Consider the following 26,412-nt stretch of genomic DNA (forward strand, 5'->3'; position numbering starts at 1 on the left):
GAAACAAATGATTTGTTGAGACATCCAGCTAATGTGGAGGGATGGAATCACTTTGTTTGTGAATTTCCTGATTTCGCTTCTAATCCACGGAACGTTTGTTTGGGGTTAGCTTCAAATGGGCTCAATCCATTTAGTCATATGAGTACCTCGTACAGTATATGGTCTATTGTGTTAATTCCTTATACTTTTTCACCTTGGAAATGCATGAAAGAGTTAAATTTCTTCATGTCATTGTGCTCATACCCAGGCTTAGATCTCAGGCTAGGAAAACTGATGCTTACCTTCAACCATTGATTGAGGAACGAAAGAGTTAAAGGAATTTCAATGTACGTACGTATGATTCTTTTACCGATAAGTTCTTTCAACTTTATGCAGCCTTGTTGTGGACAATTAATGAATTTTCGACGTAAGGTGACCTATCTGAGTGGGGTATGAAGGGGTATCAGCCATGTCCCATATGCATGGGAGATAGATCATCGTTTGGGATACGAGGTAGAATGTCTTTCATGGAACATCGACACTATCTTCCAGAGAACCATGTGTGGCATAGAAGTAGGTTACACGATGGAAAGGTAGAGTGTAGGCCTCCTCTAGTGGTAATGAATGGGCATGAAATATTGGAACAACTAGATTAGTTGAATTTTCCAGTTATAAGTAAACATTATTCAGTAAAAGATAAGAAAATAAAGAGAGCTCTTAATTGGACGAATAGAACTTTTTTTTTCTAACTTCCTTACTGGTCGAGACTACTGTTACGTCACAAACTTGATGTAATGCATATTGAGAAAATGTTTGTGACAACTTGGTTGGTACCTTGTTGAATACCGAAGGAAAAACGAAGGATACCACGAATACTCGATTAGACCTATAAGATTTAAAGATAAAAAAGGTTTTACACCTTATAGAAGTCGGTAATAAATTGATCAAGCCACATGCGAGTTACACGTTGACTAGCAGCGAGCAAGTTAAGTTTTGCAAGTTCTTGAAATTAGTTAAGTTTCTTGATGGATTCGTTTCTAATATTTCACGATGTGTGAATAAAAGAGAGGAGAAAATATCAGGTCTCAAAACGCACAACTGTAACGTTTTACTACATCGACTTCTACCTATTGGTATTCGAGCATTCTTATCGAAACTGTGTACACCGCTAGTATCGAACTCTACCCTTTTGTTCATGACTTATGGATAAAAACGATCAGAGTAAGTGATTTAGACAGATTGCAAACAGATATCATAATCATACTTTACAAGTTGGAAAGAGTATTTCCACTTGCCTTCTTCAGCGTTCTGGTAAACCTTGCCATTCACTTACCATATCAAACCAAGGTTGCTGGTCCGCTTTCTTACAGTTGGATGTAGCCCATTGAAAGAAGTCTACACACTTTGAAACAATATGTTCGAAACAAAGCACATCCTGAGAGTTCTATTGTAGAAGCATATGTGATAAATGAATCAAGCACTTTTTGTTCATGTTACCTAAGTTGTACTGAGACTTGATCACTAGAGATAAGCGAAATGATGATAGCATTTTAGATGACGAGGTTTCTCACGATTTCAAGTACAAAGTACGACCTTTAGGTATGTCAAGTCTCTGAACTCTATCACAAGAAGAGAAATCCTTCTTTCACAGAAAATCTTTCTCACGATTTCTTCTCCCTTGCGATGGGACCATCACTTGATGTTCGATGTTATAATGGATGCATTGTTGGTAGGGTGAGATTTCAAACAGCAAAATGTGATTCCCAACGCACTATACCAAACAGTGGAATCATGATAATCGATTAAAGTAGTGACAGTGGAAGTGGCGACAACAATTTCTACGGTGTTCTAGCTTAAGTGTTGCACGTTCAATATCCAATGGAAAGAAGTGTTTGACTATTTAAGTGTCAGTGGTATGACATCGACAACAACAACAACCAAAGGACACATGTGAAATTAGGGTACAAAGCAATCAACACGTCTCGTTTTTTGTTTGTCGAGGAACCGATCATTCTTGCGACGCAGGCACATTAAATATTTTACCTAGATGACCAAAAAAATGATACTAATTGGAAAGTTGTCCAAGTGGTCCAAGATAAGCGTGTATTGGTCGTACCCAAAGTGGACGATGTTAAGAATGAGCAACTGAATGTAGTCAAAATCGTTGTTGGTCATCGAATGGATAAACATATTAAGGATGACACTCTGTGCAGGCATGACGTTGATCTTATAGTTGTTGAAAGACCCATTGTGCGTCATGTCGCTAATGACTTCATAGACGATGGTGATGAACAATTGTCATATCAAACCGGATCAAGCGATGAAAAATGATAGTGACAAACCATGTATCCACATATTTGATTAGTTTATATTTCAAATCTGAGTAGGTATTCGTATTTGCTTAATCAATGTTTGTTTCTCTATGTCTACAAGTATTATGTCATCATTTCCGAGCAGTTTCGAGGAGACAAATCAAATGTTCATCGAGTTTGGCAAGGATATAAACATAGCGAAAGGGTTGTCCTCAGTAGACGACAATTCGGGTGAGTCTCTCGATACTTTAAATCATAAATATTTTAACTGTTTCTCATATGATCTGTTGTTTTATTCAGCTGAAATTACTCAACCCCCTCCAACTCCTAGGAGAAGTCAGCAGTCTCGACTCTTGGAGTTGGAGAGGTATGTACACACCAATGGTAGGATTCCCATGTCTATAGCCCTTGGAGCGAAGAAGCCCATATCTCCACACGCTGTTCGGTTCAGCCAGGCCATTGGCATGTGTGTGAGGCGTACATTTCCAGTCTGCTGCTTTAGGTTCGTATTATAGGCTGCTGAGGATGCACAAGTAAGTTCAAGCAATACTTCTGTCTTATTATGTCCTTTCATTTGTGTCTTACTAACTTAATTATGAAATTTGTTGCAGAATCAAATGCTAAAGCTCCAATCCCAGCTTGTCCTAGAGGGTTCTCGGCCACTCTCTAGGGACGAGATATGTAAGATCGTTTTGGATAGATGACCAAGTTACTCAAAAGTCTTTGTTGGAGACACAAGCTCAAGTTCTGCAAGACGGTCAATGCTAGCAGTTATTTGACCACGTTTTCGCAAGCCAGGGAGTACAAATTACAACAAGTCCTAATTGAGGAGCAACAAGTCGAGCTTGATGAATCTAAACGATCAATTGAAGTACAGAGAATCAATTGAAGTACAGAGAAAGACATCAGAGATATGAGCTTCACAAATGGAATAAATATTGCAGAAGCTTATAGAAGAAATGAGTCGGACACAAAGGGGATCATAATCCCTTGCAATACGTATATATCTTTCCATTATTAAGTTTTTAAAATTGCATTATTCAGTGATATGCATATTTAATAGACTTACTCTTGTATCATTGTAGGTTTGGAGTTGGTGTAGAACGACGTACATGGCTTGTTAAGGGACATATGTAGTTTTTCTATTTCTATATATTTTTTTCGAACATTTGTAAACATATGAATTTTTTTTAATTTGGTATTTTATAAAAAAGGAACAATACTATTGAATAAAAAAACAATTCAGAAAAAAATTAATATATATATATATAAAAGATTTCCCGACGTAGCATAGACGTCGGGAATTGGAAACTGTTCTCGACGCACTCAAAATAGCGTTGTGAACACAGCTTCTGACATTGAGTTCGGACGACGTTGAGAAACGTCGTTTTTTGACGTCTTGACAACATCGGCAACTGTGACGTTAGGAGACATCTACTCTGACATTGTGCTGATAGCGCGTCCGGAATAAGTCTCCCGATGCATTTCTCCCAACACGCTTCCTAACGTCGCGTTTTGCATTGGGAACGAATTTTCCGATGTATTTCAAGCCTTGATGCAATTTCACCATGAATTAGCTATACTTGGCATCATTTCCCTCCAAATATTCTATACTACCTCTTAAACACAAAATACTTGTAAAATATACAATTAAGCACATTATTTAGGTGACGATCTTGAATTAAAAGGGGAAAATAGCACATTTTAGGTGTTTTTTTTTTTATAAATAATACTTTGTTTCATAGTTCAAGTTTCTCTTTTTTTTATAAATAATATTTTTAACATGGTTTCTTTCAATTAAATATACGATGAAATGGTATAAAGTACTAATAAATATAAATATTTATGTAGTCGTTAATCTATTTAAAATCATTTCTAAAAATAGAAAAAAGAATTGATTTTCCCCATCATGCCAGCACTTGTTGTAATTCTTATGCTGGTGTAAAGTCGATCATTACCATATCTTTCTATATTAATTTCCCAAGAAAGTTTCATTAATTTATGCATGGTCAATTTTTATATACATTTTTTTTCCAGTGTGTCCACTATCTTTCTTAAATTTTTCCCTTTCCAAATGCTCATTCATTGATTAGATATATACATAATCCTTCGTATTTTCGGTGATTGGCCCAAACAGGATATGTTCATCGTATTAATTAATCCCACAACATCACTTTCATTACCTATTTTACTTTTTATAATTCCGATGCTCCTTGTTTCCTTTTTGTTTATGTTTTGTTCACACTTGGTCTTCACATCGTGGTTCAAGTTGTATTGGTATAGGTTTCTCTGCGATTAATTTATTAGTTAACCAATTTAATTTAATTGTTCTACGGTGGGAACTTTAGAGAACAATCTCTTATACCTCATGTAATTATTTGTTTAAATTGTGGCTGAGCATGCTTTGTTTAGGTTACATTCCAGTTAAGATTTGTTCAAGATTCTAAGACAACTAAACCCATAGAGATTTTCTCTTTTATTTTTAAATTTATCCTAATAACTTTATCAAATGAAGAATTTTGTTTAGTTTAACTTTTCAAGTGTTTAACCATTGTTTTTCAAAAGAATCATTATAAACATTCAAAGTGTCGCTAAAAAAAGTATATCTCAACACTAACATCTGTATTTGTCAACTACAACCTTGGTGGTTTTAAAACTCTCTAATTCCTATTGTCTCTATAAAGCAAACATTTGAAGTTTTTGGAACCTAACTTTTTTTACAAAAAAAAAATTCAAAGTTTATTCAAACAATTTTTAGCAAAAGAGTTTAAATATCAAGACTTTTTCTCCAATCAATCTAAAAATAATTTGGTGTATATGACTGAACAAAAAGAAATGTAGTCATAATTTATAATTAAATGCATGTTTTCTAAGCCTTTGAATATATATAAGAGACTTTTCAAAAATATAACAAAGTATTTATACTGTACAGAACAATTTCGAAAACGGAAAAAGCTCATACATCCACAATAAAAATATCAAAAATGACATGTCAATCACGCCGTCAACAATGCAATTAATATATTTTGTACACGATCATTTAAATTTAATTATTGTTTGATACACGATCATTTAGACTTGGTCGTTTGGATTTGGATGACCAAATCTAAACGATTAATTTTTTTTTCAATTCTTTTGGTACATGATCGTTTAGATTTGGTTATACAATTTTAGATTTGACTACCCTAAATCTAAACGATTTTTTTTTATTTTTTTTACACGATCGTTTAAATTTGGCTAAACGAATTTTTTTCAAGATTCTTTTACGATCGTTTAGATTTGTTTACACGATCTTTTCAAGATTATTTTGGTACACGATCGTTTTTGTTAGGGGTTCGTTTACGATTTTTTTAACCTTTTTGTTACGCGATCGTTTATTTTTTTTTTTTTTTACACAATCATTTAGATTTGGCTACTTCAATCTTAACAATTTTTTTCAAGATTCTTTATAATCTTTTAGATTTTGTTACCCTAATCTCATCTACGTAAAAAAAGAGGAGGAAAAGAAGAAAGACGAAAGAAAGAATTCGCGTGAAAAAAAAAAGAGAAAAAAAGAAAGACAATAGAAAGAAATTAGATTTGATTACCCAAATCTAAAGAACGTAAAAAAAAAAATGATAAAAAGAAATCGCAATGAAAAAAAGAAACAATAGAAAAAAATCACAGCAAAGAGGAAAAGAAAGATAGAAGAGCAAACCTGGAATATTTAAAAAATAACTAATTTTATGAATTTTGTCACGCGAGCCATAAATATTTCATTAGTTTGTTATATTTACGAAAATTAATCGTATATATTATTTTTGTTATTATAGTTTGTATATTTGATATTTGAGAAAATGTTAAAATTAGGAATTTTTTTCATTTGAAAAACAAACGCAATAATTTATCTTCCACTTTAAATTAGTAACCCAAGTAAAAGAAAACTTTTTGATTTAACAAAATTCAACATATTTAATTTGAAGTCTTAAGTTTAATCTCAAATAATGATTTTATTTTATTTGGAAGCGAATATATTTTCAATTGTTGTAGAAGAATCTATATGTAATTTTAATTTCCAACTCACATATATATATTATTAAAATGTTTACACATAATAGCAAGAAAAAAAGTTAACGCAAAACATGTTTTACTTTTTGAAAATTCCCAAACTACCCTTTTTAGATTTGAGGTTCGTGTGTATCCTCGTGAGCAACCAGTCAAAGTGATGCGAATTTTTGAGTGGTTACTTAATAGCAGGAGTGCAGTCGGAGGGGGATTTATTAAATTAAGCTTTATTTTTAACTAAATTTTGGTTATGCTCTATTGAGTCTGCCCCATATTATAAACCCTCAGTTTTATAGTTCAATTCTAAACTTTTGCAACTATTTTCCCATCATAATTATTATTCCAATCTCAATAATTTTCTTTCTTCAAATTTCTTCTTAAATTATCCCAAATATCAAATTTTCTTAAATTGTCATAAAATACATTTTATTAAAAAAAATCAATAATTTCTTTTTTTAAATATCAAATTTCTTTCTAAATTTCAACTAAAAGGAGTTAACTTTTTTTTAAAAAAAAAAAACCAACTAAAATTTCAATGATTTCCTAAAAGGAAGATCATTTTTTAAAAAGAGGAAAAAACCTAACTAAGATAAAACCTTAACTTATTTCCTAGTCATCAACCATATTCCATGAAAAAAGTATTATTCTTTCTTTCTTTTTTTCTTTTCTTTTTATGATGCAATTTTTAAATTCACATATTTATATTACAAAAAATCATGTGAAAAAATTGTCGGTCTTTCTTTATTGATATAAATATAATGAATGTTATTGGAGCATTAGTGAAACGTCGAGATTTTTTTTTAACATTTTTAATGTGTTTATTATATAGTGTCTGGTGTCCCCCTACATAAAATTTCTGGATCTGCCACTGAGTGCCGTAGGTGCAAGGGGCACATCTCTCTCTTTTACCTCCAATTAATTAATTTTATATATTAATTATATATTTATATCCAAATGGTATCCCGTCTTTGGGTGTAGTCGTTAATGGTTTTCCTAAACTAACTATGGTTGTGTATGTCATTGAAGTTTCAAATCCCAAGTCCGTTCAAGTTTACTTCTCTTTTACCCTTATTCTCTTAACCTTCCTTTCCTTTAATTTTCATATTAGTTTTTTTAGGTTAATTTACATAAATGTAACAAATCCAAAAAAAATATTTACGATCCTGTGTAACAAAAAATTAAAGTCCAAGAAACCGGTAAAATATTTTCATAATTTTTCAGATTTGTCTTTCAGTATTGAAGACGATTTGTCACTTTTCTTTTTCCTTCTTCTTTTCGCTTTATTCATCTTCTCTTCCAAATTTCTTCATCTCCTCCTCCAAATTTTTTTTCTTCTACTATTAAATGATTTATTATTCTGTTTAAATCTCCTATTTCACCTTCACGATTTTCAGCAAGATTCTATGACGCTACTTCATCTTCCTCATATTCGAGAATATCAAAGTCGTTTAAATATCATTTTGAGTACATGATCTAACGATTGTTTACCAATCTCAATATGATTATTTACATGCTCAACACAATCGTTCAAATTTGAAACATTTTTTTTATTGTTTAAAATAAACTACATGATTTTGTTGGTATAATCTAAACGATCGCTTACTATAATTAACACGATCGTTTACCATAGTCAACACGATCATTTATGTTTGAAGTCTTTTTCCCATCGTTTAAAATGAATTTCATGATTGTGTTGGTATTATCTAACGATCGCTTACCATAGTTAACACGATCGTTTATGATGGTCAACACAATCATTTGATTTATAATTTTTAACGATCATTTACATTAAAGTATACAATTGCTTACCATAATCAATACGATTGTTTTCCATGATCAACATGATCGTTTGTCGTGGTCAACATGATAATTTAACGTAGTCAACATGATCGTTTAAATTTGAAGCCTTTTTCCCCGTCGTTAAAAAGAACTATATGGATCGTGTATCAAACTCAAACGATAGTAGATCGTTCATTTAAACTGTAGTACATGAAGCACGTGTATGGTCGATTAATCGCATGCTGATTGGGGCATTTTTTATATTTCTCACTATCGGCTCGTGAGCTTTTTCCGTTTTCATAATTGTTCAATAGAATATAAATATTTTCTTGATTTGTTGTATTTTCTAAAAAACTTTTTTTTTTAATTTTTTTAAGTAGTTTTCGAAAATGTTTAAATTATACCTACGGCTGCCATGTCCCCGAGACAACACGGAGCAGCCGACATCCTCAAAATGGTTAGTTTTAAAACAAAATTAAAAAAGAAAGTTGCTACCAATACTTTTTACGGTGTGATTGGACACAAAAATAAAGTAAACAATTTCTTAACAAATCATAAAAAATATGGTGCGCAAAAACTAGAGTTGAGTTTATGAGACATTTGTGTATGAGGAAGGTGTTAGCACCTACAACACACCCATTTAGGAAAGGTTGGCCAAATTTCAAATCTTGAATTTAAATTTTTCTTTAATTTCTTTTAAAACTAATATCTTATTTTATCCCTCATTACTCCCATGATTGAAGCAATGATCTCATAAAATATATGAAGAGCATTCCATCAATTAGACTATATTGAAGAAACTTTTTTTCACCTCAAGAAAGTGAGAAATTAATACAATTTCTCAAAATCAGTCATACAAATAGCCTTCTAATAAAGAGATATTTTTTTAAAACATTAACTAAAATCAAATTTTCTTGGGATCAAACTTTGGATTCCCAAAGATATGATCGCTCACCTAAAAAATTTTAGAAAATTGAACTCCGAAATTTCCTAGATTCCGTTGTAGAAATTTCTTTAGGAAAAATGGTAAAAGTTATTAGAAAAGATTGATTATGAAATCTCATGAAATCAAAGAGTAAATTCTGAACGCTTGGAAAGCATAAAAAATTATTTCTTTAAGGAAAATTTTCTAAATGATTTTAAAAAAAGAACTTTTTGTGAAAGATTTTAAAACTTGGAGAATTTTACATTAGAAGGATTTTAAAATAATCAAAATTTTAATTAGAAAGAGTTAAAACTTTTAAGTAGGAAACAAAATTAAGCTTAATAGGAAAATTAGATAAGTAAAAACAAGAGTAAAGAAGCATCATTATAAATTAAGCAAATATAAAATAACATATTAAGATTTTAATAAAAGCATATTGGAGATCGATCGGGGACTTTCAAATAATTGATTTCTTCACCTCAAGAATTTTATAAAATCAAACTCCCAAATTTCCTAGAATCCATCGTCGAATTTTTATTAAAAAAAAGAAGCAAATGAAACAATAACTTAAAAGCAATAAATAAATGAAGGCATAATAAGTCAAAAAAAAAACCATAAATATAAAAGCAATAAATAAAAAATAATAAAGTAAAAAAATAGTAAAAATGAATATTTAAACAATAAATAAATTAGGATATAGTGTGGTAAAAATACGTAAATATAAAAAAAGTAAATAAATAGACATAATAAAGTAAAAACAATACATAAATACAAAATCAATTGTTGAGGAAGAAATTTCGACGAACTAAATTGCTCCACATTATCACAACAAAATTATGATGAATATATTTTGATTGAATTTGGGTAGTCAAGTTTTCTTATATCCAACCCAATTCAAGTCCTTGATGGAAAAATTAGACCGAAGAAATAATGGACCCAAGTTCGTCAAACAAGTAGACCCAAGCTCGAGCTCGACAAGAAAATGGGTCCAAGTCCAAGCCACTTGAAAAATGGACCCAAGCTCAAGCCCAACAAACAAATGGGCCCAAGTCCAAGCCCAACAAGTAAACGAGGCCAAGCCCACCTAAAGCCCATGAAATTTCTAGACATTTGTCATTCATTTTGGAGATCTTTGGGTTAAAGGAAGAATTGAAACTCTAAAGAATTGAAGTTTCAAACTTCTAAAAGCACTCAAGACGTGCAAGTTCTTATTAACCTCGAGATCATCATCTTCTGAAGTATTGAAGACTTGGAAGATTAAACTTTCCTTGAATTCCAGAAGATTGAAGCTCAAATAGATTTGCAACCACAAAACTTCCTGAAGATCGAAGATAAAATATTTCTAAGTCTTAATTTGTATTTGAGAGAAAGCATTGAAGGATTAAATATTAGAGATTGTACAACACTATCTAAATTAATATATAAAGTTCAATTCCACAAATTACATTCCCCAAAAATCTCGTGAGAACATTTGGCACGCCCAGTGGGATCGTCTCTACCTTTCATCTCTTTCTCCTTTTAAAAAACATCTAAAGAAATCATGACATCTCAAGGCAACACTTCTAAAGCTCTAAGTGACATCAGCAAGCAAACAAATACTCGCAGCCGCTTAAGGGATACTCAATCATCTGAGGATATGCTATCCTTTGAGGTTGGAAAGAATATTTAGGAACAAGTGTCCAAGCCACCAAAAGATGGAATTGTAATAAAAAAATCTTGTGATTGACGAACAAACTCGTCCTCTGGATGCTCAAACAAAGAAGTGCCTCATCCAAATAAAATGTCAGTTATGGCGACTTATGTGGATACAAGTGAAGACAGAATGATAGAACTAGAAAAGAAGATCAACCTGCTCATGAAGGCTATTGAAGAAAGGAACTATGAGATTGCATCTCTCAAGAATCACATCGAGAGTCATGGCATCGAGAGTCATGGCATTGTTGAATCAAGTCACCACACACTACCAAGAATGTTGACAAAGGGAAGGTAACTATGTAAGAAAGTCAACCACAATATTCGACCTAAATTACATCGTTGTCTATTTAGCAGTTGCAAGAGATGATTGCAAACTCCATCAAAACTCAATACAATGGACCTGCTCAAACTTTCTCTTTATATTCCAAGCGAAATGTGAAGAAGATTGACAATTTGAGGATGCCATATGGATACCAGTCACCCAAATTCCAACAGTTTGATGGAAAGGGCAACCCAAAACATGTTGCTCATTTTATCGAAACATGTGAAACTACTGGTACACGAGGAAATTTGTTAATCAAACAGTTTGTCCAAACCCTCCAAGGAAACACATTCAACTGTTACATCGACCTGAAGCCTGAATCCATGGATAGTTGGAAGCAACTTGAGAGGGAATTTCTCAACCGTTTCTACAGCACCCGACGTATTGTTAGCATGATAGAGCTAATTGCCACCAAGCAGCGAAAGGTGAACCAATCATAGACTATATTAATCGCTGGAGAGCATTAAGCCTCGACTGCAAAGATAAATTAACTGAACTGTTAGCAGTTGAAATGTACACTCAAGGAATGCATTGGAGACTCTTGTACATCTTGCAAGGAATAAAAACTCCACACCTTTGAAGAGTTAGCAACCAAAGCTCACGATATGAAGCTAAGTATTGCTAATAGAAGGAACAATGATCTACTAGTTCCAAAAATTAGAAAAGAAAAGAAAGAAGTGAAGATCACCTAGAATATATCGAAAGGAGCTACCAAAAAGGATATGGTCGTCAGCACGACACCTTTAAAGTTTATCTCCGAGGAAAATAAAGTGGAAAAACGCCAAGATAAAGGCGAAAAAAGACGTCTGACGTTAAAAGAGAGACAAGAAAAAATTTACCCTTTTCCAGACTCTAACATACCTGACATGTTAGAGTAACTACTAGAAAAACAACTCATTCAACTTTCTGAATGTAAACGACCTACAAAAATGGGGAGAATAAATGATCCCAATTACTGCAAATATCATCGAGTCGTCAGTCATCCCGTTGATAGATGTTTTGTATTGAAGGAGTTGATTCTAAAGTTAGCTCTAGACAAAAAGATTGAGCTAGAGCTCGATGATATGGCACAAACAAATCATGTCGCTGTAACCATTCATCCAAGTAATCGATTGCCTGCTACAGGGAGTTTAATCCAATTTGGATCGTTGGAGCCTGTTGTTATATATTATTTACCGAAGGTCTTACAAAATACTGACATCCAAACTGTTTGCTTCAAGGAAGAAGAAAAGTAGGTAGACAATATTGATGAGGGATGGACGATGGTAACGTGTCGAAAGAAGCACAAACAAAAGTTTTCTAAAACAGAATTTCGTTTGTACCGAGAGTACAAGAGAAAGGGTAAGTCTCAAAGAAAAAAGACAAGAAAGAATGCGAGGAAGCTTCTACTAATCATTGAAGAAAGTGAGGAGCTTCATCGACCACGACAACCAATAACTCTGAAGGAGCTTCATCGTCTCATGCCATACTGTTAGTACGACTGAGGACAATGCTTTCGCCTCAAATTCAATGGAGGCTGCACCCAAGCCAGAGGAATTGCTTTCTTTAGACATAAATGATTTATTGTCACTATCGCGAGAAGTCAAGGATACAATCGAGATACTGAAAAATGATGATGTCTCGACTATTGCTGCATCACCAACAAAGGTGTGTGATTCTTGCTATATATCGATATCATTAAGTGATGAGGATTTGCTACTTAGGTCAAAGCTTCATAACATACCTTTATTTGTATCAGGATATGTTTGGGAGTTAAAGCTCAATCCAATTCTCATTGATAATGATTTCGTCGTCAACATTCTGCTAAAGTCAACTGCAAATCAATTGTGGGTATCTCAATTGAAGAGTTATCAAACAGCAAACTGGTGATTCAAGGCTTTAATCAAGGAGCATAATGGACAATAGGCACTATCCGTTTGGAGATCTCCATATGGGATTTACAGGCAAGCACAATATTTCATGTGATCGATTTGAGGACTGCTTACAAGATGTTATTAGGACGTCCATGGATACATGAAAATGGAGTAGTAACCTCCACGCTCCATCAATGTTTTAAATTTTATAAACAAGGAATTAGGAAGGTTAACGTAGATACTAAGCCATTTTCAGAGGCTGAGTCTCACTTTGCAAATGCAAAATTTTACACAAAAAGTTATATCAACTGAAGTTCTCACGGCTAAAGGCACTTATAATCACGAGCAAGGAATGATCGCTACAAAGGAATCAAATAAAAGGGATGCACTCAATGGTCAAGAAAATGATTAACCAACGACCCAAGCTAAGTCAGAAGCGCCAGAGAGTGAAAATATATCAATCCCACAAGAAAAAGTCTTAAAGCACCATGTTTTACGCTATATTCCTCTGTCTTGACATAAGAAGGGAGAATCACCATTTTCAGAATGTTCGAAAGACCTGACGGTCGGAAGCATTGAGATATTAAAGGAAAATTTCACCAACCACTTACCAAGATAGACAAAGGAGAAGCAAAGAGACTTGAGAAAAAGGGCGTAGTATTCCTTTTAGAAAGACAAATAGTAAAAGGATTCGACCCAAAGACATATAAGTTGATGGTAAAGGCGGGTTATGACTTTACAACTCGTACTAAGCTTAAAAGCATAAAAATATTCGATGAAAGGCTTAGGCTTTCCCCTACACAAAAAGAGCTTAAAAAACAAGGATATTTTATACCTAATTCAAGAGTTGGAGTTGGATATAAGTCTTCCGAACCAATTCGAATAGCTAGAAAAGTAAAAGTTTCTAATACATGTCATATTACAGTTGAAGAAAGCAAAGATTCTGAATAAGGCGACAAAGGCAGAAGTCAAAAAAGTTCAATTTTTTATCGTATTTCTTCTACTGCATGTCTTTTAGTCTTCCAGAGGTTGAGTACACCGACAACGCATGACAAAAATCAAGGTTCAACTTCTGGTTCCACTCGACTTTCTACCTTTCAAAGGCTAAACATAACTGCAAAGTAAGTGCAATCTACAAGCCCAACTTCTGTCACAAGAGAATTTGCCTTCAAAAGGTTAAGCGTGTCGGTAACAAAAGGCCAAAAGAAACCTCCCATATCCGTCTCAAGCAAACTTGGCTTACTGATAGGGGACAAGAAAATTTGCAGTGTAGTTCCATCAAGAATGAAAAAGGAGATGTTCATCTCAGTAAATACAGAGGGTTCATTGAAAGTATAGCGACATGACGTTGCTTTTACTTGACCTAAAAATAATGAACTAAAAGATGAAGTTGATGTAGTAGGTTGTGGCCATGTTACAATAGAAGAGGCATCCGACCATGAGAAATTTGAAAAAGATGTTGAAGTCGCTCTATTATCACTTGACGATGGGGATCAATCAACGATTGATAAGTTAAAAGAAGTCAATCTTGATATGATAGAAGAGCCTCGTCCAACCTTCGTAAGTGCCCAACTTTCTGATGATGTTGGAAATGGGTCTATAAGCTTACTCAAAACATATAAAGATGTTTTCGCATGGTCATACAAGAAAATGCCCAGATTCGATCCAAAGGTGTGGTTGTTCATTGTTTAGCAATCAAACTAGAGCATCGACCGATCACGCAAGTCCAACAAGGATTTCGATCCAAACTCATTTCTCAAATCGAGGAGGAGGTAAATAAGTTCATTGAAGCTAGATTTATTCGCGAAGTGAGGTACCCAACATGGATAGCTAATATTGTTCTAGTAAGGAAGAAGAATGGCCAACTACTTGTTTGTATCGATTTTCACGATGTAAATAATGTATGGCCAAGATGACTTTCCCTTGCCTATCATGAAAATCATGGTAAAAGCAACTGCAGGGCATAAAACTTTTTCATGGATGGATCATCAGGATATAATCAGATTTGAATGGCTTTAGATGATGAAGAGAAAACATCATTCCGAACTCCAAAAGGTATATACTATTATAAAGTAATGCCTTTCGGATTGAAAAATGTAGGTGCCACATACCAGCATGCATAGGATCTTTGATGATATGCTACATGAACATGTTGAATGTTATGTTAAGTAGAACATTGACGGGAGGTGAATTGAATTATTCTCCAATTGAGAAACTGTGTTTTGCCCTCTTTTTTTTTTGCAATTTATAAACTGAGACATTATATGCAAGCCTTCACTATACATTTGGTGGCAAAAGTTAATCCTGTCAAATATATCTTATCAAGGCCAGTCATTCGAGATGCCTCGCTAAATGAGCAATTATACTCCAACAATATGATATTGTATATATCCTCCAAAAAGCAATAAAGGGCAAGGCATTGGCAAATTTCCTGGTTGATCATCCAATTCCTTCAAATTGGAAATTATGTGATGACTTACCTGATAAAGAAGTATTGTTTGTTGAAAACGTGGAACTTTGGACCATGTTCTTTGATGGTGTGACACGAAAAATTGAAGCTGGTGTCGACATTGTTTTCATATCCCTCAAGAAGCATATGTTGCCATATAACTTCACACTTGGTGAGTTATGTTCAAATAATGTTGCTGAGTACCAAGCCCTAATCATTGGCTTGCAATTGGCTTCTGAATTTGAGATAAAGTACAAAAAAAATATTAGGCGATTCCAAGTTAATTATAAATCAGCTCTCCTATCAGTACGAGGTGAAACATCAAGATGTAAAGCCCTACTTTGTTTATGCTAGAAGATTGATGGATAGATTTGACGATATAATATCAAAATTAGAAAATAAGAAAGCTAATGCGCTTGCAAACTTGGCCACTACTTTAACAATCTCAGAAGATGTACTGATAAACATTTTCCTTTGATAAAAGTAGATCGTGCCCTCGATTGAAAGTCAATATGAATAAATTGATGTGATATCTATGTATGCAATTGATGAAGAAGACTAGCGTCAACCCAATATAGACAATCTGGAGCATGGAAAACTTTCCAGCAATCTTCGACATTAAGCTGAGATATGAAGAAGAGTTGCGATTTATTTATTACAATGACACACTTTATGGACGTTCATATAAAGGTCTTCTTTTGCGGTGCCTAGGAAAAGATAAATCAGTAAAGGCCTTAGAAGAAGCACATTCAGGTATCTATGGTGCTCACCAGTCTCCAACATCAGTTGAAAAGAATGGGTTACTATTGGCCCACTATGATCCACGACTTAATGCATTTTATGAAGTATTGTGAAGCTTGTCAACTCCATGCAAGTTTTATACATTAGCCACCAAAGCTTCTTTATCTAAAATAGCTTCATAGCCTTTTAAAGCTTGGGGACTTGACTTGGTTGGACCTATCATGTCTGTCATTAGTTGGTCATTCTTACATCCCTGTAGGAACTGATTACTTTCCAATTGGGTTAAAGTCGTGCCATTAAGAGAAGCAAAGAAGGAAAATATCGTAAATTCTGTTCAAACACACGTCACTTATCGATATGGTATTCCTCATCGCATCGTGACTGATAATTTGCTAACACTCTGATGGACAAGCTGTGTAAGAAGTTTAACTTTAAAAAATACAAGTCTTCTATGTATAACGCCACAGCAAATGGATTGACAAAAGCATTCAATAAAACTCTGTGCAATCTTTTGAAAAAAGTGGTCTCCAAGACGAAAAGAGATTGGTAAGAAAAAATTGGGGAAGCGTTGTGGGCCTATCGAATACCATTTATACTCCTACAGGTGTTGCACCTTATTCTTTGGTTTACAGAGTATAAGCAGTACTCCTATTAGAAAGAGAAATTTCATCCTTAAGAATGACAACTCAATAAGGGTTAAATACTGAAGACAATGCTAAATTACGCCTTCAAGAGTTAGAAGCACTTGACGAAAAAAGACTAGAAGCTCAACAAGCACTAGAATGTTATAAAGCACAAATGTCTAAGATTTTGACAAACACGTAAAGCCCCGATCATTTCAAGTTGTTGACTTGGTACTTGTGTAAGAAGACCTATCATCATGACGAAACATAAGGAGAATAAGTTCACACCTAAATGGGACGAACCCTACATCATCAAAGAAGTTTTCACGAATGGAGCATATAAAATCATCGATCAAGATAGATTACAAATTGGCCTAATCAATGAAAATTTTCTCAAAAAGTTTTATGCTTAATTTAGTTATGTAAAAAAAAATCGTTGAACTATGTTATGACTTGATCCCTATGTTATAAAAAAGGTACGTAGTAAGGTTAAAGTTCAGTCACACATAAAAAAAAATATGTTTCATTGTCAATCTCATATGATAGCAATTTAAAATAAAATTCAAGAGCAGCCACAGTAGAATAAAAAGATTGCATTATCATTCAACAAAACTCTTACATTTACAAGGATTGCAACAAAAAAAATAGGGACAAAGAGGACAAAATCAAAGCTTCCACTTGAAGTTCTTGAATTCTTCACGTGCAACCTCCATGCTCTTGTGAACCGTACATAAGGCCTCGATGGCCTCTTCAGTAATAGCATAGGTGCTTTCAAGGGTGTTAACTTTGTCCTGAAGCTAGGCAACTTCTAGTTCTTGCTTGTCTATGACCTCATTTTTCTCACAAGATAAGATTGACAGTTGTTCGAACTCAACATTTATGCTTTGAAATATGCTTTCCAGTTCTTTCTTTTCAAAAGATAACTGTGCAACTCTCTCTTGAATAACTTTGGCATCTCCTCGTAGTTAGTCCGTCAAAGTTAAGGTTTTCTTGATGGCAGATGTCTTCTCATCTAATTGACGAGTTTTATCTGTTGACAACAGCTCTGCAGAATACGAAGATTTTACATTGTTGAAACAGTCTACCTTCTTAAGGTAGCTATTCAGATACTCTTCAAGAGGAGTCAGGTCGTCTGCATGGATCTTTGCAATCCCTAAGAGAATCGTTGCTATTTCTAGCCTAAGTCTTAGGATATATTCAAAAGGAGTACACATGATCTTGTCTTGAATATCCTCTCACATACATAAGGTTGTTTTCAAAAAGAAGTTTGAAATCACCTTTTCACCAACCCACTGAGAAGGCTCAAGGTGTCCTACTATCTGTCTCTTAGAAGTGTCTAAAGACGGCTCAAAAATCTTAAAAGGAGCACGTGCCAATCTACCCTTCTATAAAGGTGTTTTAGGGCAGACATCTCTTTTGGCTTGAGGACTCTCAATGTCTTTCTGCCCACTTTTATCTTGCCTCAACAAAACTCCTCGAGAAGAGCATATGGACATAAGGACCGTTCAGTTGGTTTAGTGACTGAAGTCTTTGAGTTACCAACTTCCTCAATGGTCGAATCAACTGCATGAGGCTTTATCAAAGATTCATCACTGCCTAGCTCTATAAGTCCTTCAAAATGATAATTCAAAGGTGACTGCAGAAATAAACAATGAATAAATCACTCACAAAGAAGATGAACAAAAAAATTAAGAAAGGAAGATGTGTAAACCAGCGGTGGAACATCAGGGATTCCCATAGCAGTTCCTTCCGCTAAGAACATCACCTGATACTTTTGTTTTCTTCAAAGGTCTCTTCCAATAACTATCGCTTTTGCTATTATCGCTCTCATCTTTATGCTTCTTCACCTTCCCCTCGAGGGTAGAAGCCATCACCTCAACTAAGCGAATTTGTTTACCACCTAGGTTGCTTCTACGGTTCTTGGGTAGTTTGGATTGTAATAAAGGAGGAATGACTTTGCTCACCAAATGGTGTCTATTAACCTCAAAACAGGTCTCGTGCTTCGTGGCCCACCAATTTTTAAATTGTTGCGTCACATGTTTGCAAGGCTCTAATGAAAGGACGAGCAAGTATAACTCAGACAAAAAGTTGCACCTCGTACATATCCTCCACTGATGTAATATATTATCGAATGTGATCGCAGGTGTCATGCCTCTTATATCATTAGAGATATCCTAGTAAAAGCCAAACTATCGTTTAAATCGATACGGACTGTATGATGTTATGATCGAAAAACTTTCACAGTGGGATGACAAGTAACAGAAGCACATGCTTACAAAATAAGAAGTCTATAGAAACGATGAGTCATGGGTATTAGCCATGTGTTCATGTTTATTCTAGTTTTGAAGGCTAGCGTGCCACTGAATTCATGTACCATAATGGATCAGTTCTCATGCCTCATATTCTCCAAAATAAATAAACTCGCCTTCGTCGAAAAAGTTAGCCATATTGGGACCTCAAACTTCTATTGAAAATGGATAATACATGCCAAAATAATGGACTAACCAACCATGGACATAATAGAAAGTGAGCAAAAAGCAAACATCAACCAGCTAAAGCAATCAAATCAAAAGGAAAGGCAGAAGAAAAACAAATAAAGAACGAAAAAAAAGTGAATAATAATGTCAATGTCTATCTGTATAGTGCTTATTTTTGTTTATATTTGTATATATTTATTTATATTTTTTTATGTCTAGTGCTCTATCTTTGTCTATATTTGTTCATCTTTGTCAATGTCTATCTGTATAGTGGTTTATTTTTTCTATCTTTGTCTATATTTATCTATATTTGTCTATCTTTCTCTAGTGCTCTATCTTTGTTTATGTCTACCTGTATATTACTTTATCTTTGTCTATCTGTTAACACTAACTCTTAGTTTATAACATACTGTTTAATATATCTTTTTAGATTCAAAGTTTCTAAACTGTAGTATATAGTGATTGAAAGATTTTTGTACTTCTCTATAATTAAGTCATTTGGATGGTGTTTGACATGTGGAAAAGATTTACCATTCAGATTACCTAATTATGGAAGATGAATACAGAAATCTTATAATAACTATATACTACAGTTTAGAAACTTTGAATCTAATCAAATCAAGAATAGACCAAACAATTTAAATCGCCCTTTTGGACACTTCCTCAACATTAAAATGGTCAAAATATCAACCCAATTCCTGAATTATTTAATAAGGAAGCAACGTCATACAAAAAAGTCAAATGTTCTAGCTTTCAACCTCAATGGACATGTAGCAAAATTTGAATAGAAAGAATTATGTTGGGTCACTAGATTAAAAGAGCACAAATTCCCAAAGTTAAATCTAGGAGAGCGAGACTAGTTTGAAAAATGTCGTTTTCCCTCACAATGACTTTATAACTAGAAAAGATATATAGAGAACTTTCAAAGAACTACACAATGAAGAAGACTCATTAAAAGAAAAATTAGTCAATCTCTTTATCTTAGAAGCATTTTTAATTCCCAAACAACGCTACCACATTAATCTCCAATATTTGAACATATTGGATCATGAGCAAACCTTCGAAGACTATCCATGGGGAAGATTGTCCTACATCCTAACATATCAATTCTTCAAGAAAGCATCATATAGCAACAAGGATGCTATACACCTTCAAGGATTTCCCCTAGCATTAGTCTACTGGGTTTTTGAGACAATCTCTAAACTTTCCAATTTAGATGTGGGGTTTGGAAGGAAGCTTGAAATTCATGGCCCAACAATCTTGACATGGGAGTGTTTCGATTCAAATGACTAGAGGACTCTAAACATGAGCATTTTTTAATCTAAGGATGTAAGTAAATTAACAGCATTTTCTATCCATGTCTATCTAGATAGAAAATGATAGATGTCTATCCATGTCTATTTGGAATAGAAATCTATCGTTGGTTATCAATATTGTTGCTAGTTTTTCACTAATTATCTAACATCTTTTTACTTGTAGTTTTGTCTGACGCCACTAGATTCAACACAAGAAGAATATCAAACAATTTTGAAATATTTCAAAAAATTGGAGGCGCAAGAGAAAAAGAAAGAGAAAAGAGAAAGAGAAAGATATGGAAAAATCAAATGGTTATTAAAAGAAACCTTAGAAACCTCCCATCTCTCACCAAGTTTGGATGAATTTCTCCGAAGAGTCCAACTGAGATTTTTATTTACTATCATTATTTTTCTAATGGAAAACATAGAGGCGGAATATATTTACAAAGTATCCATGAAAGCTCTCTAAGCTTGAACACAAAGGATCGGAACAGGAAGGACCTCCAACCTAAATTGATGAGAGAATGTGTTAGTGAACTACTAAACTTCTTTCTGAACCTGCAAGATTTTATTGGATTAATCGAAGCTCTCTCAGAGATTGTGCTGCAGATTCTGTTGGACCCAAGATTGAAATCAGAAACTAAAATTATTTGGACTAACACGATGAAGGCTTTGTTGTCAGAGCTATGGTTTAAAAGGAATCGAAGAACTTTTCAAAATAAAGATTCTTCGTGGAGGGACCGTTGGGAGGCAGCAAAAATTTCAGCTTCATCGTGGTGTTCCCTTTCTAAAAAGTTTGAGAGCTCAGTTCAAGACATAAGCCTGAATAGGTCATCTTTCATTCAGATGGACGTTTAGTTATGTCTTTTGTCTCTTGTAGAATGTTCTCGTTTTTGTCTTGTATATGTTGTATTGTTTTACAGGGGCAGGATTTCTTTGTAAGAGTTTTTGCACACAGCACTTGGTCCTATAAGTTTATGTTCTTTCTATTGGGATATGATAAAGATGCTAAGAGATATCAACCAAGCTGAAATGTCTAGACGCACCTGCTAATCCTAAAATCATTATGTACTTTGTACTAATTTTCATTATATCAATGAAAATTTCGATTCCATTTAAAGAAAAACAAAACTTGCCTTTTCTTTGAATAGTTGATAAGATAATTTCATGTTTGAAATTGTAATCCAGATCCCAGATTGTATATTCCAGTCTACAAAGTTTCAAAGCTAATCACTAATTACATCCTAAATTCGTAACCTTTATACAGCAAGATGACCAGTACTAAAAATCTTAATGCTAATAGTTACTTCCATTTTATCTGATTTGGAAAAGGTCTCATCCATAATTCGTAACCTTTCACAATAGAACAAATCGTTTATGAATGCAATGTTCCATTGAGCCTAACCAATATCTTCCTCCTAGAAAAGAAAAAAGAAAAATATTCATCATCGTCAAAAAAATTGATACCTGTCAGAATGTTTACATTGCCTTTTCCAGCCACCGTGGTAATGTCAATGAAGTCTTCAAACCAAGTCTAGTAAGAAATACGGAGTACAAAAGATGAAGCAAAAACATGAAGCATCCACAGTTCAGGAATACCTTACAGAACACATAGAGGAGGAATGTTAATAAAATAAATGTTGATTGTGTTTAACCAATCATAGGTTAAAAGATTAGAATATTAACTAAATCTCGATAATCATTGTAAAACAAGTACAATCTACGTTTCAGCAGGGAATATAAAACATACCAGTGTCCCAAATATAGCATATATTGCATTCATTGATGGGATCAAGTTCACACCCCAGGCAGTAAAGATAAGGGTGAGGGAAGCATGAATATTTATAGTGATCTGCAGCCAGAAAATGGAAGGTGTTATGAGAATTCAGAGGTGATTTCTTTGACGTAGAGCAGCAGAGGTTCACAATAGCTTGTTACCAGAGATAGTATGTTCTCTCTTATCAAGAATGAAGATACTAAGACATACCCCACTGCTCCAAATGCTCGAACCTAAACACATACCCGTACTTGGTTAGTAGAATGGATAGAGAAACCTAGGATATAACATTTGTTCAGATGGGTGTTGGGAAAGATAGAAAACAGTACGATTGTGCAAAGAAAGATTGAGGTACTCCAATTTGCTCCAAGCCTGAGAAGAACAAAACAAGAATTATTATATGACCATTCTCCAATAGGAATATGAGGCCCTAAAACTTTTCTCCCCATAGTCCGTAGGTCGATGGTGAAATCTAATAGAAATTTTTTTCAAATGCAAGTAGATGTAAGCTACATTGAGATTAGAATAGTTACACCATTAATGCCTTTGGTCACTGCATCATCATCAAACTACCGAAGAAAACTTGACCAACTAGCACAGTAGCATGTACAGATTTAATAAACTTTATGAATTCGGAATGGCCTATGCCTAAATCGATGTTAATTATATTTTATGAATAGACATATGCATAGTGAATCACATACCTCCACAAGGAGCCCATTGTAAACCCCACTAAACCATGCCTAAGCTGAACAAGCAAGTGTAGAAAATGTCAGCCGAAAGTAAGTAATTGAATATTGTTCCCCTCTCATTAGGATAAGGATTAAGGAACATCAAAAGATACAAGGAAAATACCCACAACGTGATCAAGCCAAAAAAGTTTAAAAACACTCTGGAGCAAATGGTAGTAACAGAAGTTATAAAAATCAAGAAATGTCACAGTTACAAAGATCAGGTTTTCATTGTGCTAAATCTTACAATATAGAAGTCACATCATCATTCCGTTGAAGAGTTAATGGAATCCTAACATTAGGGACCAAAGTAAGTTTTTTTAAACGCTCAAGGACTAAAACGGACGTCTTTAAAAGTTTAGGGACCAAAATAGAACAAGACACAAAATTTAGGGACCAAAATAGGATTTAAACCTAGATAGTTTAAGTATCTATAATCGAAGTCGGTGGCTAGTTTTATGGAATTAGATTTGTAGAGTTTGTTGGTGATTTTATGTAGCCACTAGTCAACTAAGCTATTTTTTGAATTTAGAATTGGTATTTATAGTGCGAAGTGAATGAATAAAAATATGCAGTTCCTAGTTTCTCTCTTTCTAATAAGAACAATGATAACTATGTTCAGAGAACAAGGTTTTAAGAGTTCTTTGAGGCTTATGCCTTGAAGGTTTTCTTGAGGAAAGGCTCGATCTTTTAGCCTAGAAGCCTAATGCCTTCTTTTGATCATAAAGATGCATGTGCCTTTATAAACAAGAATTGCATCTCCATGACAACAAATTAACACATTGCCGATTGAAGCTTTTACGTCTTATAATAATGATTTGAAAAATTACTTGTTGTTTACTCTCGGATGTATCGAAGTTTTTGGAATGGTAACGTGCCATAAATTGTAGTTCTTCACCCGTTAACATTTTTCCCACCACCAAGGACTAAAAGACAGAAGAAAGAAAGTATAAAAACCTTTAGGATTGTTATTTTGAAAATGTTTCAATTGTTAGAATTTTCATTTTTCTATTTTTTAATTTTTTTGTATTTTTACATTGTTGCCTGATAATACCTGGCTATTCATTTTTAATGATTTTTATTCATGCTTATTTAATCATTAGGGAGAAAAGCCTAACACCCCCTTTTTAGCGTTTTAAAGCTGGTTTAAGAAGGCCATTAACCTGATTGTTCTTCCTTTATGCTCTACATAAGAGATTCTTCACGGTTGATAGGTTAAAAAGTAACATTTTTCATATGGGGTGTCTTTACTTCAAAAACAAGAAAATAAATCCACAGTCAGTTAAGATTCATATGGGGTGTGCCTCCTGATCCTCTTCCCTCCTCTTAGCTTCTCTATTATTAATTCTCTTGTACATTGAGTTATATTAATAAAGAAGCTTGTCGCCTTTTCAAAAAAAAAATAAAAAAGACATGCTCACCAGATATGTTAAAGCTTTCACAGGACCAGACAAAACCAGCAGCAGCAAGAACGTTGCCACCTGTCTTGATAGAAGATCAGATGCAACAGCTTACATATTTGCAATACTACAGTGAGAGGATGTACAAATACAAAACAACACAAAAGAAGTTGTTGAATACTTGAGTCCAGGAAAACTACAGACCATGGTTTTTCTCCCAGCTGATATGCCCCATCTCATAGAAGAGATTACTATTGGAAGACAGAAGAAACAGCCAAAGTAATTCTGTCCGACATCAAGTAAACACAACTCTAAATTAAAATTTGGGAAACTTAACTATCACTGAAAGAATGGAGAGATTTATGACGTACTTCATTTGCAGACATCTAAGTTAATAAAGCATAACTTCGCATAAATTTATTGAAACAAGCGAATAATTATAAGGAAGTGGTAAGTACATTATCAAATGAGAACTTACATTAAAAAAAAAAAAAAAAAAAAAAAAAAAAAAAAAAAAAAAGCTGCTGTTTTTTACCATTGCTTTTCTTTTTCATTTTATAATTTATTTTACAAAAATAAAAGAAAAAACAACACTATCATATCATATTTTAGGGGGAAAAGCTATTTTAAAAAACTATTCTTTCCAAAACATGCTGTTGTAACTTGTATTATTGTTATTTGTTATTAGTTTTAACAATTAGTTAGACTATGAATTGTGTTTGTCCCATACATACTTATGAAAACTACATACATGAATTGATGTCCACAATGCTTTTAAAATTGTTGTTTACATTTATCTGAAATTTTATATAGCTCTTCTTGTGGTTACAAAATTCATGAGACTGATTGTTCTCTCTTTAGTTAGGGGCTGGCCGTTCTTTTCTGGCTCTTCAGATTTATGTTGATGAAAATCACGATATCACCATCGCAGTCTCTTGCTTATGCTATGGTAAACACTATCCTTCAGTTACAAACCTTTACTCAAGGACTTGGGTCATTTAAAACTTTTCCTAATTTGAGGTTATTTACCTTTCTCTAAGAGGGAAGAACTGCCTGCAGTTTTACAAGACACTGGATTGGTTGCATTAGAAACCAATCTCCCTGTCATGGACCCAAAACAGAAGTATGATTATTCTTTTGGGGACTCTTGTTGGTGAGCATATTTATTTGTATTATAAGCTAGACCCAATAACAAAACACTTATATGCAGGCATTTTTCTCTTCCTTTATAGATACAATTTCCTTCCTGTCGTCTAAGTTGCCTATGCCTTGGTGTCAATAATGAGCCAAGAAATATCGAATGGTTATGCAGGGCTTGCATAATCTTTAGTTTCTTTTCCTCAAGAAAAAATCCCTTTCGAAATGGCATATGCGTCAGACATCCTGAATCATGATCATTATTTTTTTAATAAAGCAACTCTCATTGAGAAAAAAAATGAAGAAATACAAGGGCATTCAAAAAAAAAAAGACAAGCCCACCAAAACACCCCAACTAAAGAAGGAGTTCCAACTAAGTAAAATGTTACTGTGTAAATAGTTACAAAAAAGCTTCGAAACCAAAGCCCAAAGGGGATTTGCCAAGGACCAAACCTCACAAGGGTCTGTTTGCCTACCTCTACGCCCCCTAAATACCCCATAGCACAGCCACACCCTAGCAAGTTAAAAAAAAACAAAAAAAAACAAACAAAAAAACCTCTATTTGAAAGGCAGATGGAAGAACTCCTCGGTCGTCCCTTAAATGCTCCTTTGGCCAACAAAACTAACATCAAACTTCTGCATAAAAGAGCTCCACACAACCCCCACACACTAACAATCCCAGAGTAGATGATCCACGTCTTCCTCCACCTTCCAACAAAGAAAACAACAAAAAGGTCCAACAAGCGAGGTCCTCCTCCAAACAAGCCTATCGACAATGTTCACACGACCAAGCAAAACTTACCAAATAAAGCAGCTTACTTCTTTGGAACCTTAATCCTCCAAACCACATCAAAAACATATTCCCTAATGGAA

At 33.9% G+C, this 26,412-nt stretch overlaps 1 protein-coding gene across 15 annotated transcripts in view; it reads right to left on the reverse strand.

Annotated features, from left to right (window-relative positions):
• Positions 1-3,459: 3,459 nt before the first annotated feature.
• LOC103488678 (uncharacterized) overlaps positions 3,460-26,412 on the reverse strand; it is a 35,135-nt gene continuing 12,182 nt past the window's right edge. The window contains exons 2-9 of one of the 15 annotated variants that reach the window (XM_051082979.1): positions 24,584-24,687; positions 24,424-24,487; positions 22,976-23,019; positions 22,601-22,643; positions 22,433-22,504; positions 22,245-22,346; positions 21,962-22,028; positions 3,460-3,842 (exon numbers count right to left, since the gene is read on the reverse strand). In XM_051082979.1, the coding sequence (XP_050938936.1) occupies positions 3,715-3,842; positions 21,962-22,028; positions 22,245-22,346; positions 22,433-22,504; positions 22,601-22,643; positions 22,976-23,019; positions 24,424-24,487; positions 24,584-24,687 (624 nt within the window). In that variant the 3' untranslated portion in view covers positions 3,460-3,714. Of the gene's footprint in view, positions 3,843-10,250; positions 10,358-11,011; positions 11,531-15,100; positions 15,594-16,675; positions 16,972-17,300; positions 21,003-21,631; positions 22,094-22,244; positions 22,347-22,432; positions 22,505-22,600; positions 22,644-22,975; positions 23,020-24,423; positions 24,513-24,583; positions 24,688-26,412 lie in introns of those variants that run through there. The other 14 variants (XM_051082981.1, XM_051082987.1, XM_051082984.1 and 11 more) reach the window with 14 other exon arrangements.

This window comes from Cucumis melo, chromosome 3, assembly GCF_025177605.1.
Source record: "Cucumis melo cultivar AY chromosome 3, USDA_Cmelo_AY_1.0, whole genome shotgun sequence".
Lineage (NCBI taxonomy): Eukaryota > Viridiplantae > Streptophyta > Magnoliopsida > Cucurbitales > Cucurbitaceae > Cucumis > Cucumis melo.